Source organism: Gymnodraco acuticeps, unplaced genomic scaffold (genome assembly GCF_902827175.1).
Source record: "Gymnodraco acuticeps unplaced genomic scaffold, fGymAcu1.1, whole genome shotgun sequence".
In the NCBI taxonomy this organism is placed as follows: Eukaryota; Metazoa; Chordata; class Actinopteri; order Perciformes; family Bathydraconidae; genus Gymnodraco; species Gymnodraco acuticeps.
The window spans coordinates 805603-825615 of record NW_022991400.1 but is presented as its reverse complement, the minus strand read 5'-3'; the positions used below and the strand labels follow the sequence as shown (position 1 = coordinate 825615).

Below are 20013 nucleotides of genomic sequence, written 5' to 3'. Positions count from 1 at the left end.
TCTTTCGATCCCGTTTGAATTGTGCCATGAATTGATGTTTGTCAATCTTAAAAAATCATTTCCATGTCAAAAAAGTCACAGTTTGTCATAAAACTGTTGAAATATAAGACTATGAAAAACACGCAACTAGAAAGACTACAAATCCCAGAGTCGCGTAAGTGATTTCAGAACTGATGTCACAATTGTTGTCCTCCGCTAAATATAAGAGATAGCTAAGATAAGATAATTTTAACAAGATGCCTGTGTGCTTAGTACCAGGTTGTTATCATACCAGCAATGGGTCTTGCTCGTTCTTTCGCTTCCCGTCTGATGAAAGGACCAGGAGTGGCTGGCTGGATCAAGTTAGCTACCTAGCTAGTAGCAAGCACGTTAGTTAGCATTATAATCTTAGCCATGTCATTTTTATTAGCCGTAACATCAAGTAACCCAAAATGTTAAACAGTAAGAGTAGTAGTCATATTTCGTGAACCCTTTGAAGAGTACTGTCACACCGGTGTGATCATTCTATAATACACCATTTAAGCCCGGGGGAGAAATGCTAACGCTAACGCTACATTAGCACCGGCGATCTGTTCTACTTCACGCTACCTGCACAAATGGTTGACATTAAACATTAAAAAGATCAGGCAGTTCAGAGAGAATCAAAGGAAGGCAGGCAGGCAGGCAGCTTTGCATGACATTCTTCTGGACGTGTTTCATTGTGTTGATAGTGAGGGTAGTCAATCACTTTTTTGACAAGACAGTAGTGACGGCCATTTTGGTGACGTGTGTTGTTGTGAGAGTCTGCGAGACCAGAGATGTAGTTCATTAAGCGTTTCATACAAAAAATGTGTTACTTCACAGTTTTATTTTTTTGACTTGCAAAATTATCTTTTAAATGGACAAACATCATATGTGTAATTCGTGGCACAATTCAAACGGGATCGAAAGATAATCTTTCTCTCTCCATTGACTTCAATACATAATTTTCCGAAATAAAGTCCCATGGAGCTCCCCCGGAAGGGGAGGGACTTCGCCACTCTATAGTAACGCAGTGTAGGCGGAGCCGTGACGTCATCTTCAATGCTAACCACAAAACCAACATAAGCCGTTAGCTGTTAGCACTCAGAGCTCACAGCTCAGTTCAGTTCAGAAACTAGACGAAAGTTAAAGAAGTACAAACCACAGACTATCTGTTTCATGGCGAATACAGTCGCTGGTTTATTTATGTCTGTAGGCCGTTGTTGTGAGTGTGGACGGTCGGAGCATATACAACGTTAGCTTAGCTGATCTCCATTCAGAAAACATGCATTTTAAAAGGTTTTTCGTCTGCCGTCTGTCTGCAGACTTGTCAAAGCATTAATTAATGGTTTTTACTAACCGGTATCAGTATGTTGTTACTTCGGCATCATTTTTAAACGTGTATTACAATAAAATCACAGTAAAATATGTTAATTTTGTTGTAGTTGTAGCCTCCTTGTCGTCACTAGTTTAGCATATTCAGCCCGGTTGTTGACCAGGTAAGAACCTCGATTTTGGAGGGCCAGAAAACAGGTGAAAAAGTAGCCCTGAGACGGAACTACCCCTAGTGGAAAAGCAAAAAAAAGCGGGCCAGGTTTGGCACAGCACGCTTAAACCGTGATACGCGCTGCAGTGGAAATACACCATTACAGGCCCGGCATATGTACTACAGCATCTCCAGCGTGTCGAGCGGTCTCGTGTGAAAGGACACACGTGTGAAAGGAAGGCTTTTTTATATATAATTCGGTTCGTTTTCATGTGCGTTCCTGTGTAAATGGGGCCTAAGTAGTCAACAACTGGTTAAATGGGGCACATTCCCAAACACTCCTAACACAACTGAAAGTCTCTCACAGATTCACTGCAACACAGGCCCGTATTTTTAGGGAAACCCTCATATTTGTAACAGAGGCGGAGAAAGATATTCGAGGTGTAAAGGTGAACCATGGTAACCTCTTTTTTGTTTTCTGATTTGAATGGCAGCAAACCAAATACTTTCAAGCATATTCACTGATATGTAGGAACATGTGACTGTATTTAAAAATATATATACTTTATGGACAAAACGTTTTTATTTAGTAGCCACTCATTCTCTCCAACACTTCTTGCTATATATTCAACGATGATGAAAACTGAAATAGTTCTAAGGAACTTGACCATCTTCACCTGACACACAAAGTTGAAGACTTATGTGAATCCTTATGATGCAATTTACAAGCATGTCATTTGAGTATTAACAAAAAGGTGTTCAAAAAAACACAACAATGGATACATTTCAAGGGGAAGATTATTTACTTATGTAATGAAGCAATACTACAGTGTAACAATATTCAGTTACAACTAAATGTCATGCAGAATGGTCAATTTAAGCACTTTTAAATACATTTTATCAGAATTATTGATGCAATAATGTGTTCATCACACTTGTTAAAAGTGGGGTTTATTTTGACATGTAATATACAAATTGGTTGCAATAATATATAATAATGCACTAGTAGATTTATATTTTGTATTAAACTTCTAAATCTGCAAATCAGCTAGTAACTAAATAAATGCATTGGAGTAAAAGTAGCACAATGTGGAAATACTCAACTAAAGTATAAGTAGCCTATACCTAAACAATTTCAATCTTTGATATTTTTTGGTTTGTCTCTTAAAAACAGTAGGCCTACTTGAGTAAATGCACTGGATATTACTGTTATTGTATGTAGATGTAACGCCCCTTAATTGGTAGGAAAAGTCATTTTAAAGCGCAATATATTTTAACATCAGCAGGAATAGTTGAAAAATAAATGATTACTTTAAAAAATACAGCATAGCAAAGTGGGGGCGGCCGTTAATAGCAAAACACTTTTTGTGACGCTACAGTTTCCCAGCATTCAGTGGGGCATCATGGCGGACACCAGGGAGAAAGGGCTGCAAGACTACAGAAAAAAATTACTGGAACACAAAGAAATTGACGGGCGGTTAAAAGAATGTAAGAGGCTGTTTAATGTTGTTGATTATAGTGTGGCAACAATATCGTGTTTATTTTGATTAGATATAATCAATAGTATAGGTTGATGCTTGCTAGCATCAGATAGCTGGCCAGCTAGCTACTGCTTTGTCATGCAGTTAGCATCCCTCATAGAAATGAATGCAAGTGACGCTAAACCAGTCAACGCTAGCTGTGCTAACTTAGCTTATTGGTATTAGACAAACAACTGTAACATTAGTGCTATGCCGAACATTACAATACGTTAATAACTGATAACGTTCAGTTAACGTCAGTCCGTGTGTCTACTACCGTGATACAAATTGAATTCGCATTGTAGCTGACGACTTTATCAACAGTTTTACGTTAAGCTAACTTGACTAGCTAACGTTAGCATGTTTGTTTGACAGTGAGCTGCCATTCTTAACTGTAACAAACAATGTCATCATCGGATGTATGTTTGTCTTTGATAACGAAAACTACAGACAATAACTTCTGGCTATTCCCCTTGTTTGTTTTCCAGTGAGAGAACAGCTGAGAGAACAAACAAAACAGTATGAGAAATCAGAAAATGACCTAAAGGCTCTGCAAAGTGTTGGTCAGGTAAGAATACGTTCTGTACTTGTTTACATTTAAGAGTTTTGGATCCCACTGGATAATACAAGTGGCTGCAACAGTAGATCGAAGTATTCTTGTATATATTGAATCTCCACTAAATGAGTCACTTTCTATTATTGTAGTTGTATTATTACAATATTTTACAAAGGACTGCATTATCATTTGATACAACCAAGGACATTTGAGACTGAGGAAATATATGTTCACCAGCAAGGAACCATACTTTAGATTTGTTAAAGCAGGTATAGATATAAAACTGGAAAATTATTATGTAATTCCTGGACTCCCAAAATAAGAGAACATCACAGTAGAGTGACGCAGCGTTTTTGACAAGGCCAAGACCTGGAGTTATCAACACGGTGCTTCCCTCAACAACAAGTCAGGGTTATAATGTATGTCATCATTTACTAAAACAATGATAGATGACAATGAAGTAATGAAAGGTGAGATACACTCATCTTGATTTATACAATGTTCGTGCAAGTGTTTGTGTCTGTTGGTGAAGACAGTGGAAGGGAGAGGGGGGATCAGAGTCAGACTTGTAGTCAGACTATGCTAACCCCATCTTTTCCCTTTTTTATTTGCAGATTGTTGGAGAAGTTCTCAAACAGCTGACAGAGGAGAAATGTAAGTTAATTGGATGAAATGTCACGTTAACAAGTAGCGGCAGAATCATTTAATGGCTAGAGGATTTAGGGGGGGATTTAGAGTGTTCATTTTAGGATAACAAATCATTTCAGTCTCAAATAAATGATGCTGATTCCGGCTTAAGATTTACCCTCTTGAAGTTTAGTGACTTATTAACCATTTCTAATGACAACTTGTGACTGAAACATGTCAAACTGTGATCAACTCCGGCATGTGATGCTAACTTGTTGTTTTTGTTTATTTCCAGTCATTGTCAAGGCCACCAACGGCCCCAGATATGTGGTTGGATGTCGCAGACAGGTATGTGCTGAACAGATACAAATGTGTAAAGCATCTTGTTTTGTTTTTGTTTCTCATATTTTCAGGAGACTGACAAAAATACCTGCATATATGTGCTATGCAGAACATAAAAGTGACCTGAAATATCCAGCTACGGTGAAAGTTATTCATTTGACCTGTTTTTAAAGGTGTATGTAGAGGAATATGATGGTATGGTTGGATTTTTTTAATTAATGTGACCTCTTTGGAATCAATAGCCGCGTTCACACCACAGTACTTTTCCCACTTTAGTTCCGAAATGTCGCGTTCACACCAAAAAGAGCCGGAACTAAAATGAGTTCATCAGAACCTTTTTACCCCCTTTTCAGTCCCTGCTAGAGAGCAGGGACTTTCGAGGGAGAAAAAGGTTCCTATGTCTGATTGGCTGGGCGGATTGCAAACCACGCCCCGTAAAACTCCCAAAAAGTTTTGTGAAGCCGCCATTTTATTATCCTCGCATTAGCATTATTAGCATTAGCCCAGCGCAGAAACGCAGAGAGACTAACTTATGGCAACACAAAATAAAACATGGGAGCGGTGGAGATGAGGAGGTGTCGGCGTTCTGGCGATTTACTCGGAAGGCTTCAGTAGAAGCTGCTGGGAGTCCCAGCAGCTTCTACTGAAGCCAGTCCCCAACTCCGGGGACTTTGGACGGCAAGTGAAGTGGTTTGCGGCCTGCCAGTAAACCCAAAGCAGCAGAAGAAGAAGAAATGACGTCATTTGCCTAATCCTTCCCCAGGGGCTTATTCTGGTGTGAACTCGATCTGCTCTTAGTTCATGAGAACTAAAGAGTTCTCATGAACCTTTGTGGGAAAAATACTGTGGTGTGAAAGCGCCTAATGTATCAGTAATTATTATTATTATTATTATTATTATTATTATTATTATTATAATAATATCTGTTATTGGCCAATCCAACAAATCAAATATTTGGCACATCAGTCCATATCTAAATACATAATGTTTTGCCCACATGTTTATTTTTTTACAATACAAGCTTGTTTTTATTTTTGGATAGAGCAAACAATTCCAAGTATACCAGCACATTTTTAAAAACCTTTTTTTCAGAAACAGAAAACACTAATCTTTAAATATTTCTATCCAGTTGGACAAGTCTCAGCTGAAACCAGGAACCAGAGTGGCTTTGGACATGACCACACTCACTATAATGAGGTAAGCTTGAAGCACAGAGTAACAAGTATCTAACTGTAACATGTTAATGCTGAGCACGGACATGTAGAATGATGTAGGGCTGCTCGATTATGGCAAAAATCATAATCTTGATTATTTGGGTTAATAATTGATATCACGATTATTAAAAACTAATAAATAAAATTAGTAAATTATCCATTTACTTTGAAAACATCCATTTATTGGACAAATAAAATGTGAACAGTAGGTTAACAGTTGATTACCATGAACCTTATAATTCAACTGAAAAACCAATTCAAAAAATAAATAAATAAAAAAAAGAATATCGTAATTGCGATTAAAATACGATTAATTGAGCAGCCCTATAATGATGTGTTCTTCTCCATGTAGCATTCAAATATAGGACATATTAATTCCCACTAAATCATTGTTTATCACTGCAGATTAGTGGTGCAATTGTACTAAAGAATTGTTTGTATCTTATAATAATTTTAATTGGAAGGTAATGCCCTCAATACATTAATTACATCTATGGCGTTTTCTAACAATACATATTTATAGAGCGCTTTTCAAGAAACTCAAAGACACTTTACAGAGTAACAATTAATTACAACAACAACACACTTAAAATATATTTTAAGTGTGTATAAGTCCCATTTGTCCATTTTATAAAAAGTATTCTACCCAAAGCACTATCGAAAAATGTAAGGGTCCAAATGAATCCAATCTTTGTTCAACTGATCTATTGTGTAATTGCAAATATGTGTGTGCTATTCAGAAATAGCGATAACATTAGCCACACCAAAAACGTATAATGCTAAGAATGCAGTATGTTCTAAACCACGGATCTGTTCCTATAACAGCTACAAAAGTTCAAGTTGCACAGTGGTATGATGACGATGAAATGGTACACACAGATGGTTATGGGTGTGCGCTCAGCATGTGTTTCCTGTTCTTCCAAAGGTACCTGCCCAGAGAGGTGGACCCTCTGGTGTACAACATGTCACACGAGGACCCCGGGAGCGTGTCCTACTCTGAGATCGGAGGCCTGTCCGAACAGATCCGAGAGCTGAGAGAGGTACAGCTGATCAGAAAGCAATCCTACAAGACAACTATTGGGTTGGATTAGTCTCCGGATAAATAATGGCACACAGAAGGATTCACACGTCATTTGGGATGTATACATGTTTTTATAGATAGACATTTATATATAAATCCAGAATTACATTTGTAAATTCGTGTGCAATTATTTATTTTGAGACTTATCTAACCCAATAGACAACCCTTTCCTTATTGGAGGAATGTAGTGTTAAATAGGAAAGCCATGGAGAACAAATCAGCATCTTCATTTGATTTGTTCTCCATGGCTCTAAAATAATAATGCTGTTGTTATTTGGTGGCAGGTGATTGAGCTTCCCCTGACCAACCCTGAGCTCTTCCTGAGAGTGGGCATCATCCCCCCTAAAGGCTGCCTGCTCTACGGGCCTCCAGGTCAGTAACTCAGTGAACATGTACCCTTCTTTATTAGGCTGCCAATCAATGGCATCCATGCAAACACTGCACCTCCCAGGACAATAAATATCACTCTTTAATCCTTCTGTCACAGGCACAGGGAAGACTCTTCTTGCCCGAGCAGTGGCCAGTCAGCTGGACTGTAACTTCCTCAAGGTGAGTGTCAGCGCCAACATCGGGCTTTACTGCCACACTGCAGTCAGTCAGCTGATTCTATGTGTGTCTGTGCTGCAGGTGGTGTCCAGCTCCATCGTGGACAAGTACATTGGTGAGAGTGCCAGGTTGATCAGAGAGATGTTCAACTACGCCCGGGACCACCAGCCCTGCATCATCTTCATGGACGAGATCGACGCCATCGGTGAGTGACACTGGCCATCTGATTTGGTTGTTGTAGGGCTGTTGTCCAGGGGGTTAAACCCACCTACAGTACCTAGCTACCTACCTAGCTATTAGAGGGTCAGTGGTTTGTTCCCCGCCATTCAACATGTTGACTGATATGATAACTGGACTGCATTAATATAGCGCATTTACATGTACAAGTCAGCATTTTGGGTTTCATGAAAGGCACTATATAAATCCAAGGTATTATCATTCAACCATATTCATAGAGGCAGAGGCTGCCAAACAAGGAGACTAACATTCACACACACTTACACACAAGCAATTGCAGTCAAGTATCTTGCCCAAGGACATGACCTTTTTACACGAACCACCGACCTTCTGATTTGAGGACGTGATCTGCCTCCTGAGCCACAGCCACCCCCATAAAGTGTTCTAGAGCGAGTTACTAAACCTCAGATAGCTCCTGCAGGCATGTCTACAGTTTAAAGTGCATGTCAGTCACTTTGGATCAAAGTGCCAGCTAACTGTAAAGCAGCCACAGGGTTGTAGTATTTGTTATGTTTATTTATTTTTTAAAAGGCTTTGTATATTCTCATCTACCCTGCTTGAAGCTCCAATCAAAGCATTTCAAATCTCCCAATTGGGAGGAATTTTTTGTGAAGCAGCTAAAGCTTAGTCTTTTTCACTGACGTAAGCTTCCGCTAACACTTCAAAGGGAAATAGAGCTTATAAAGAAACATGTTCACTACATTTGATTCTCTCAGAACCCCCCCATGTGTTCTGAATCCTCACTGTATATTCTCCGTCTGTGTCCTGCAGGCGGCCGTCGTTTCTCTGAGGGAACTTCTGCTGACAGAGAGATCCAGAGGACACTGATGGAGGTAAACCGCTCACTAAAATGTCCCAAGGTTCACTTGTGTTGTAATGGGACTTACTATATTCATATAATATTACAAATATTAGAGTGGATGGAGGATTCAAAGCACTGAGACACTTAACTTGTGTGTCCTGCCAGCTGCTGAACCAGATGGATGGCTTCGACACGCTGCACAGAGTGAAGATGATCATGGCCACCAACAGACCGGACACTCTGGACCCCGCCCTGCTGCGGCCCGGCAGACTGGACCGTAAAATCCGTAAGTCCCCCCTCCCCCTCCCCTTCCTCATCTGTGTCAGCTCTCTGAACACGCAGCAACACTAACGTCCTCCTCTGCTCCTCAGACATCGAGCTGCCCAATGAGCAGGCTCGCCTGGACATCCTCAAGATCCACGCCAGCCCCATCACCAAGCACGGAGAAATAGGTCAGTCACGAGAATCAGAAACGGGTTTATTTCCATGTAGGCTCACACGTACGAGCAATTTGACTAGGTGTCATGGTGCATACATACCAAAATAAGATCTGAGTATTTCTCCCGTTTCTGACCGCAAGCTGATTCTGACTTCCTGTTCTCAGTTTTACATGATCATCAGGATTTCCCAGATGTTTATAAGCTCCACTTTTAGTTCTAATGCTGGTTACTTTGTTACTTTGTTACAGCCTTATCATAGCATTTCATTTGTCTTCACTACGGTCGGGCCAATATAAACATTATCAAACCAGTTTGATATTGAGCCGGGACTGCACCAACAGAATGTTACCACTACCTAGTCCCACATGACTCCGCAGCCCCCCATGTTGCCTCAGTTGAGCTTTTAGTCTCTTCCATGTTTTCCTAAGACCCAGTGACATTGTTGGCAGGGTGCTGATGTAGGCTTCATTTTTATTCAAACAAAATGACAATCAGCCAAATTGTGTAACATCCAGAGGTGGAAGAAGTACTCCGATTATTTAGTAAAAGTAGAAATACTATGGTCTTTAAATTGCAGCGGTACGCAAGTATTATAAGCGAACAGTATCAATATTAAAAGTACTTGTTATGCATAACTACTCTGTTCACAGTATTTCAGAACAGTATTTATTTTATCACACAAATATATGACGTGTCATATTATAAAATACTGGGTATTAGTAAAACAGTACTGCAACATTTGTCATACTGCTAAGCTTCAAACAATGAGGTTCCTACACTGGACTGTACCAGTACAATAAGCCCTGGTCTCTACATAATGGACATTACTAGCAACTAACAGTGAGAAGGACGAGAGTATCAAATGTTCCTGCACACAGAGGGAGAGAAGGAAGCGGTGTATTGACTGTGAATGCCTCTGCCTGTTTTCAGATTACGAAGCCATCGTGAAGCTGTCAGACGGTTTCAACGGAGCCGACCTGAGGAACGTGTGCACAGAAGCAGGTTAGACATTTTCTATTCAGTATCATTAAAAAAATAATAATTCCTTCAGTCCATGTTGTTTACAAAAATCCCCTTTTTGTGTTGTTTGCAGGTTTGTTTGCCATCCGCGCTGACCGCGAGTACGTCACTCAGGAAGACTTCATGAAAGCCGTGAGGAAGGTGGCCGATTCGAAGAAGCTGGAGTCCAAGCTAGACTACAAGCCTTTATAAACTGTGTGTCAGTCCTTTCTCATATTTGTCATTGCATTTAGCTGTGTTCCATGCTTTAACGCCTGGAGAAAATGTTTGTAAATGTTTGTGGGATGCAAAACGTTTAGAAAAAGTACACGGTCCTCACCTACGAAGTGACACGGTAACCCCTGTATCCAGTTATTAGTCTGACCCGCCTTTTGTTTCATCTCTGGATCCAAAAGGCTGATCATTCTGGCATCCCACAAAACTCTTAACACTTACAAATAAATACCTTTTATGTTCTGAAAATATACAATTATATTGAAAGTTCTGTGTTTTTCAAATGATGACTTCTCATTTCTCTTATTACCTTCAACGTACTGAGCTCCAAAACTGATTAAACAAGTGTCAAAGTGTGTTCCGGAGTCTTGCCTTATAGTAGTCTCCTTCAGTATCAATATCTATGGGTACACCGCAAACAGGAACTCAGTGTTCACAGCTGTGTCTTATCTTAAGTAAAGGTCATGAAGATGATTTTCCATTCAATTGTGTCAATCTGGTTTGATGCAATATTCCAATAACCGGCTGTCACACTTTCAATGACAAGTCAGACAATCTGGGCCAAGAAGCCCCATGAATGATCACATTTCCAATAAATCACCAGAATTATTCCTGACATTTATTTATAGTCGGATTAAAGCTCAGGAAGTAATAAGCTTTGGTCAATAAATACTGCACTGGTCCTGTAAAAGAGGTCAATCCATCTTATTCTAAAACAAACATAGTCAACATAAATTATTTGTACATGAAAAATATCACTCTGTTATATACATCCTTAGCAACTGCTTTTCTTGCTCTACAATCTTAAAGTGATCAGCAGAGATTTAATTTGAGTGGTAATATAGATATCGACAGGAGACAATAAATAATGTGTGTTTCTGAGAATAAAGAAGTGGAGGCGTCTGTTTGGGGTTACTCTGAGGGAAACGGACAGATATGGCGGGGGGGAACGTGTCTCTAGTTGACCTTTACACTTCCAATTGGTCGATCCCATCCTGAGGTTCATTATGTCTGAATAAAGCATACGTTTACAAATGGTACATGGTCAGAGCTGAAAGCGCAGTTTAGCCCTTATTTAAGTGGTTCAGTGTGAGTCAGTGTCCTGCGGTCCCCCCCTCTGTCAGAGTGAAGGCCTCCAGCACGAAGGCCCTGCAGATGGGGCAGTGCTGGAAGCGCGACACACAGCTGTCACACACACAGGCGTGTCTGCAGGGCAGCAGCACCTTGTTCACCGCCGCGTTCTGACACACCACACAGCCTCTGCCCCCCCCCTCAGACCAGTCCTCCTCCTCTTCCACCTCCTCCTCTGGACTCTGCTCCCCCCTGCTGGCCCCGTCGTAGGCCTCCCTGGGTTGGGTGCTGTGCTCTGAGTCAGGAAGCTCTGACAACACGCTGTCAGCTGACATGAACAGAGGCTGCAGGAAACAGAGCTCATTGTTTTCTCACAGTCACATGAATAATAATACTGTAGTAATACTTTTGATTTGTATTGCACCATTCATGGAAGATGCAGCCCAAAGTGAAATGGCCTACATAGAAAATAACTGAGTACAAATAAGGAGTAAGAAACATAACATTTATATTGAACGAGGAGTATTTGTGTGTGCATTGAGAAATATGTTTGTAGGTTGATACATTTATACATAAATACAGAATTACATTAGTCAATCCTTCTGTGTGCAATTATTTATTTTGACACTAATCTGAGCCCATAGGATGTGACTTACCTTTAACTCGTACATGTTGCCCTGTGCGGTGAGCAGGTACTGGAAGAGAAGCCGAGCAGAGAGGCTGTATCTGTCATCAGGAACATGAAGAACTGTCACAGAGGCCACCTGGAAGAACAAGGACACCATCATGAATCGACAATGGTCGTTTTAACCACAAAGTGGCCATATTTGTACTCTTGGTGGGCTGACTTTGATTACCGAGTAGTGTTGCAACCACTGGATATAGGGAACACAAGATGAAAATATGACCTCTACGTATTGTCATACTGATATTCTGTAAAAACTGAAGTCCACTGAGACAAGTGTAACATTTGTGATATTGGGCTATATAAATAAACATTGATTGATTGATTGATACTATGGACAATTATTTTTCAAATAAATAATAAAGAAAGTGTCCATATTTGTAATTCCGATGGGTTGACTCTGTCTTACCTGACAGACCGTAGATTTTTAGTGCAGCTAGGTGCCTTCTCCTCTTTCAAAGCCCCTCTTACCTGTGGGGTCCCCCAAGGCTCAATTCTGGGCCCCATCCTCTTTTTACTGTACATACTGCCCCTAGGTTCAATTCTTACGAAACACAATATTCCCTTCCACTGCTACGCGGACGATGTACAGATCTATCTGCCTCTGTCAAAGCAAATGTCAACTCACTACAGCAGTTGATGGACTGCTTAACAGAGATAAAATCCTGGCTGAGCAAAAACTTCCTCAACCTCAATGAGAGCAAGACCGAGGTTATCTTTTTTTGACCCCAACCTCCAGCCTTTCCGGTTGATATTCTGGGCTCCCTAAGTAAAAACATCCTCCCCTCTGTCATGAACCTTGGAGTGACCTTCAATAGCACTTTTAAATTCGACAAGCAGGTCAGCACCGTAGTCAAATCCTGCTTTTTTTTAAATAAGACTATTGGCCAAGACCAAGTCGTTTTTATCTTTTAAAGACCTGGAAAGGGTTATTAACGACTTTGTTACCTCGAGACTGGACTATTGCAATGCTCTGTATGTGGGTATGGACCAGGCCTCAATTAAACGCCTGCAGCTAGTCCAAAACGCAGCTGCACGTCTCCTGACTGGCCACAAAAAGCGTGACCACATCACCCCAATTCTGGCCTCATTGCACTGGCTTCCAGTCCGGTTCAGAATAGATTTTAAAATCCTTTTATTTGTTTTTAAAGCACTAAATGGGTTGGCTCCGGCCTATATAGCAGAACTCCTCCATGCTACACCCCAGGCAGAGCCTTAAGGTCGGCTGATCAGCTGTTGTTGGTAGTGCCTAAGACTAGGCTCAAAACCCGAGGGCACCGAGCCTTCGCAGCAGCTGGCCCCAGGCTCTGGAATACTCTGCCCCTCCATGTGAGGTCGGCCCAGACCCTAGGGGCTTTTAAATCCACACTGAAGACACACTACTTCTCTCTGGCCTTCTAGATAGAGTGGGGTCACGACTCCTGACTGTTCCATGTGTTGCTTTATCTGTTGTGATTTATTGTCTTTTATTGTGATGTAATGTGTTTTTATGTGTTTAAATTACATGTACAGCACTTTGGCTCGACCAAAATCGTTTTTAAATGTGCTCTACAAACAAAATTTGATTTGATTTAAAAAAAAAAATGCATTTACCATCGTCAATAACCCCCAAAATTAATGCAACTTATGCCAATTGTGCAAATTGCCCAACATAGTGAGTTAGCATCCAGCAGGCTCTATGTGCTTTCTATATATTTAAATGTCTAACATAAAACTTTGGAATACTCATCGTTTTCCAGGTACACAACAGGACTCTATGAGCTGGCAAACAGATTATGAAGATGTAAATCCAGTCCCAAAAGGGCTTTGTATGTAAGTGTTTCTAAAAAGAAGAAGCCTGGACCGCTGTATGGCGCAGGTGCACAGAGGTTTGAATCCGGCCTGCAGCTCCTTAATGTGTCATGGTTTGACCAGATGTTCCCAGGAACTCCAAAATAAGATAAGTTCATCAGACATATCACTGATGGGTTCCTTCCTACATTGGATCAGATGGGATTCTGAGAGGAAAACACAAACACAGAAATCTTGTGATGTCTGTACTCAAAAGAAGCGGAAGGGGAAGAAAATGTTTTCAGGACTTTTAAGGTGCTTTTCCAGGATGATATTTTATTGAGTGTCAATCAGTGGTGGAAAGAAACCAAGTACATCTACTCATGTGTTGTACTTATGTACGGTGTGCATTGAATTAACACCATGTGTCTTTGGGGGAGGGGTTAAGACAGGTATTAACATGTAAGTAACACTGACGGGAAATGTCTGATCGTGAGTACTTACGATGTTGTACGAGTCTCTGGCTTCAGACTCTGCCAGCGTCAGCACAGCCACGAGAGGGTAGTGTTGCCTTGGCAACGGCCCAAAATCCGTGATCCTGTGGTCAGCAAGAATGTGTGTGTGGTGCTCCGCTCTGTCTCCACTGCCGATACTGGAGGGCGGGTCAAAGAGGCTAACATCAGGAACAACGTGTATGAGCCAATCACGAGGGGGAATATGGGGTCAGATTAGTGTCAAAATCAACAATAGCACAGAACGATTCACAAATGTACTTCTGGATTTATATATAAATGTCTCTATCTTCAAAAATATTTCTCAATGTACACACAAATATATCTATTAAAAGTGCGATGCTCCCTGGTGGCGCAAACATCCACGCACAAACGTAGAGAGATTCATGCACAATAAAGGTTTCTCAATATAAGCATAACAACATTTAAATATGTTTTTGATGAAAACATTAAACACTTGGACGTGGATTTATTACATTTATTTAAAACAAGGAACATTTGTGTGTGGATCCGAAATATTTTGAACTTATTTATATATATGTGGATTTTGTTGTTACGTTTATATATACTGTATATATATATCATAGAATAGTATTTGTGTGTACATTGAAAAATATGTTTGTAGATAAACACATTTACATATAAATCTAGAATAACATTTGTAAAATCTTCTGTGTGCAATTATTTATTTTGACACTAATCTGACCCCGTACTTTCCTGGTAACTGGAAGATACTTTACGCGACACGGTTGATTTGAATCAGAACATCAGAATAATAACATTAACTTGGGGGTATGTGTAAGCGCTGTGAAGGATACTGGAAGCTCTGGCAGTGGTGGTAGTGGGGGTGCAGGGCCTGCTGGAAGTGTTGGGGGGTGCTGAGCCTGGGGCCGTGCTGGTGGGCCTGCAGCGCCCCCTGCAGGGCTTGGACCTCACAGCCCCAGAAACAGCTGAGGACACAGGGCTCCAGACAGCAGGGCCTCAGAGACACCCCATCTGCAAGAGAGCAACTGTTATTATGGTCTGTTCCTCAGAACAGAAGGATACCACTCAAAGGTAGAACAATTCAAAACCCTGCAAATTCATAGCTGCATACATTGAGTTTGTTTGGGTGATTTTATTATCTAAACAGCACAGGAATAGGAAAATATCTGTATTCTGTAACAAGAAAGGATTTAATATGCAATATCTACTTAAGTTTCATATTGCAATTATTAAATCAAATTAAAGGGTATTTAAATAGCCCAATGTATGGGGTCAGATTAGTCTCACAATAAATAATTGCACAGAGAAAGATTCACAAATGTAATTCTAGATTTATTGAATGACTATCTACAAAAATATGTTTCAATGCACACACAAAAATGTCTCGTTTAATGTTAATGTAATACAAAATCCAAACACAAACATTTCGTGTTTTAAATAAATGTTGTTTAACCTGTTCAACCAGGAGGCCCCCGCCTGCGTTTTTTTCTCTCCACGAAACTATGTCTCAGGGCTTCTTAACATTTAAAAACCTATTAATGTGTCATACCCACTTAACTCATCTAACTGACGATACGAACCATTTTTAGCGAAACAAAACACAAGTCTCACAAGAAGCGTCTAAATGGACCCTGAGCTAAAAAATGCTAACACACTTAGCACAGAACTCTAGGTATAAATACCCTTATTACATATCGGATCTGCACAAACAAGATATCAGCAAGCAAGCTGAGATTCCACAGATTCTAGGGGTATAAGTATCATCACTGAGCGATCAGAACTCGTGACAGGGGAAACAAACACAGACACCACAACACAGAGCTTTACGGAGCAAAAACGGGACATTGTCTTACCTATGCTGTTGTTCTGATCAAAAGTTGTGTTCAATGGGATTAAAACGATAAAAACGCGGTTGAAGGTTAATCCAATGTGTCTGAAATGATTACTGATAATCCATCCTAATTTTTATGTCAATAACGGAGTTTTAATATATAGTTGCTATGAGAGCTACCAGAGTGTATGCCAGCTTCCGGTTTTGGGCATTCTGGGTACGCATCACTCATTCACCAATGGGTAATGTTTAGATGGATTTTAGGAACTTTCCCTCGATTCTATTGGCTCTAATGGTTCAAAAGAGGTGTCAATCATCAAAATCGACGAGGGGGGCCAGAGATATGGAAAATGCACCCAATATTTTTCTAAATCTGTCTAAAAAGGTCAAATGTCACTTGTTTTGCATCAATCTTGATACAGGGTACTTATTATATGTTACAGTTTAGATTCCTAAAGCTTTTAGTCTACCATCCCATCATTCAAGGGTGGTTTTCACTATGAGTAATGTTTTTTTTTTTGGACAGAAACTCTAATTTACATTTATTTACTGTGTTCAGTCTGAATTTTCTTTAAAACAAAAACATCTATATTGATTCTGACTTTTCTACATCCAACTCACAGGTGTAACCTTGCTTTGAGAAAAAAGATTATTAATTTAACCCTTTTAGAAGTGAAGATATGGTCATTTGTTCTGGGAATGTCATTTTCAAGCCTGAGACCTGGAAAACAGGCTCAGGGCCCAACTGGTTAAGGTTTTCATGAAAAACACGTTTAAATGTGACAAAAAACGTGTTTCTGTGCATGAATCTCTCTGCATTTGATGTGAGAAGACACCCCTGACACTCCCTGGTGTTTTGTATTACATTTATATAAAACAATAAGTATTTGTGTGTGCATTGAAAAATATTTTTGTAGATAGAGAAATTTAAATATAAATCCAGAATAACATTTGTCAATTCTTCTCTGTGAAAATGTGAATTTTGACTCTATTTTGACCCCATACATTATCACAAACCACATTTGTCTCAATGGGCATTACAGATTAACAAACATAGACGGCAGTGTTAGAAGATAAAGGAAATTACAAGAAAATTATACAAGACAAGATATAATGCGAAAAACAAATAAAAAAAGATAAAAATATATTGAGATACAATACAACAAAACACAATAACATACAAATACCATAACATTTAAGACTCAGGAGGAAAAACATAGGTTAATCTTAAACAAGCTTTAACTATAGGCTTTATTAAAAAGGAAGGTTGAAGTGTAGTTTAAATGCAGTGAGGTAGTGGCGAGAACAATATGTAAACATGGCTGAATTAGGGTATTGTATGTGGACAAAAAGAGTCCATTTAAAAAGACATTTAAAAAAACTAAAGTTAGCCAGAGGTGAGGCATTGTTCAGGGTTACTGCTGTCATGTTTATGGTAATTGCTCCATAATGGATAACAGAATAATCAGAGTCCACCTCTCCACCAAAAGTGTCCGGTTTGAAGCCGATGACAGAGCCAGCCTTCTTTAGGAAGTCTGCTGGTGTCACTGGCTCAGGTTCAGTATATTGGATAAAGGAAGCTTCTAAGGGTTGAGAAGGACACTTTCACTCAAGGTTGGGAAATCTCGACCCCCCCAGTTTCTGTGTTGTGAGTTAGTGATGATGAGTGATGTTCTCACCAGTGACGGAAGCCGACCCAGGGCATATCTCCAGGGCGAAGGGATTGGTCATCTGAACCATTTGCTTCTCGGGGGTGGGGAGGACGGACTCCGTCTCATCGGAGCTGCGGAGGATCACTGGGACGTCAAAGCCAAACCTGTGGGGGGAGACAAAGTACCAAAGTTAGGAGGAGCACAATGTAAGCATGTTCTGCATGGCTCTCTAAATCTTTTAACAAAGAAAACAAAGCTGAGAGGGGTACACACAAGAAAGAATCAGTGGAAATAATGATCTATTGCACCAACAGAATTGACCAATATGCTTTGATTGGCTGATGAGAAGACATATTTGTACTATTGGTTAATGGTGGAATTTGATGTAGATGATCCGATTTCCTTGTCCGTCTGACCTCTCATCTATTACTTTGACTTAAGGTACTTGGTAAGGTACTAATTTAGTTTACTGTACTTAAAGGTGGGGTAGGTCATTTTGGAGAAACCAGCTCGAGTGCGCTAGAATTTGAAAATACACAACCGGAAAAAATCTGCCCCTTCCTTACAGAGCCCCTCCTCCAACACACACGAACGTGCACATGACCAATGAGGGCACGAGATAAGTTTGAGCACAGATGGAAGGCTGACAGGCAGGTAGGCCATCCAGTTATTTTAGCCGGGCCGGCTCAGATGATTGGTCGTGCTTTTTACAGCGCCACGGCTTCCAGTGATGAGATGTTTTAATGTATTTATTGTCAAAGCATTTAATGTGTTCATTGCTATCGGGATGTTAAGAGCATTCCATGGAATATAACAAAAAGTGTATCTCGAGCCGGTTTCTCAAACCCCACCTTTAAGTACAATTGTTAAGTACTTGTATTTTAAGTATTTCAATGTTATGCTAATTCATACTTCTACTCCACTACAATTTGGAGTTAAATATTGAACTTTTTACTGCTCTACATTTATCTGACAGCATTTGTCACTGGTTACTTTGCAGATTCAGATTATTAATACAAATTAAAAACCAATGAATGAATAATGATGTATATTTAAAGATTAAAATACATGGCAGTATAAATTATTTTTAGCTATCCACCTAGTTAGCACCACATTTACCAGCTGTAAAATGTAAAAGATGTACACATAATTACATCACTATAATACATTGATATTATATATATATATATATATATATATATATATATATATATATATATATATATATAATTCAGAATGTACTGCATAATGAGCACTTTTAGTTTTGGTACTTGTACTTTATCCTAATTACAAAATGAATGCAGGTGCTTTGCTTTTAATGTGTATTTCTACACAGTGGTATTACTACTTTTACTTTGGTAAAATATCTGTGTACTTCCTCCACCACTGTGGACACAATGAATATGTAAATAGAATGTGCAGACTGCCATGTTGTGAAGCATATTCATAAACCACCTTTTAGTCAAAACTCAGGTGACCTCAATCTGACAGTAAGGGGTTTAAAGACATTTATTCTTTGCTGTAAATTTACAGTTTTCATTAGTTTTTATCTTAATTTATGCTTTTAACTGTCTAGAACACACATGTATTAGCCACAATATGTTAAAATATGTCTACTTTTGAGGTAATAATATAGGCGACTTGCCAGGTCATTAAACGTTGGTAAAATCGACTAAATCCGAGGGAGACGTATGATGTTAACGCGAGGAAATAATGTGATGCTATCAAACAGCTGTAGTCAGGGCAGTGGCTAAGCTAGCTAAACTACTAGCTACATATCACTTACCAGCCTAGCACCATGGCGGCGGTGACAACGAAACACAAAGACACCACACTAATGTAAAACAACGGGGAGTATTCATACAAGGTGACCAGGAACACCGCTGCCATTTCCTATAATTTATAAACCAAGTTATTAAATGCTCCTCTGGTAAACAGTTCCCATGACGGCCATGACAGTCAGGAACTCCTCAAATAGATCTACGGTGGCCTACAAGGTATATGAAGTAAACAACGTGTATCAGATGAATGCCAAATATTTAACGTTACGTTTGTTTACCATAACCACTAATTAAGTTGATATTTGCGTTATAATCACATGTTTATATTAGACATATGTTGAGCTTTTTCTCAAATCATATTTAAAAAAAAAAAAGTGTTCTGCCGACTCATGCAGGACCTTTAATTTGAAATATGGTTGATTTCGCCTTTCAATTACACAGTAAACAATAGTAAAAGCCAGTGGTTGAAATAACTACGTACATTTATTCAAGTACTGTTCTAAAGTACACATTTGAGCTACTTGGAATACATTATTTGTCTTTTAAATGTACATTTATTTTATTTTTCTGAAATTAGTAGTGGAGTTTATTTTGAAGGTTTGAAAAGGAAGCTCGGTGTGTCGTCATTAATTTGACATCATG

The 20013-nt window shown here is 39.5% G+C and overlaps 2 protein-coding genes across 2 annotated transcripts; one reads left to right on the top strand and one right to left on the bottom strand.

Annotated features, from left to right (window-relative positions):
* The first annotated feature begins 2844 nt into the window (after positions 1 to 2844).
* On the top strand, positions 2845 to 10442 carry psmc6 (proteasome 26S subunit, ATPase 6). Its single transcript, XM_034195682.1, has 14 exons — positions 2845 to 2974; positions 3495 to 3574; positions 4177 to 4216; positions 4485 to 4537; positions 5661 to 5728; positions 6671 to 6785; positions 7111 to 7198; positions 7314 to 7375; positions 7454 to 7577; positions 8381 to 8442; positions 8577 to 8697; positions 8783 to 8863; positions 9782 to 9853; positions 9945 to 10442. The coding sequence occupies exons 1-14, from the start codon at positions 2890 to 2892 to the stop codon at positions 10061 to 10063; spliced, it is 1170 nt and encodes a 389-aa protein (XP_034051573.1). The 5' UTR covers positions 2845 to 2889; the 3' UTR covers positions 10064 to 10442.
* Positions 10443 to 10687: 245 nt separating this feature from the next.
* Positions 10688 to 19550, bottom strand: cgrrf1 (cell growth regulator with ring finger domain 1). The gene is made up of 6 exons (XM_034195683.1): positions 19377 to 19550; positions 17618 to 17754; positions 14941 to 15118; positions 14115 to 14262; positions 11812 to 11919; positions 10688 to 11499 (listed from the first exon to the last, which is right to left on the bottom strand). The coding sequence occupies exons 1-6, from the start codon at positions 19478 to 19480 to the stop codon at positions 11179 to 11181; spliced, it is 996 nt and encodes a 331-aa protein (XP_034051574.1). The 5' UTR covers positions 19481 to 19550; the 3' UTR covers positions 10688 to 11178.
* Positions 19551 to 20013: the final 463 nt, after the last annotated feature.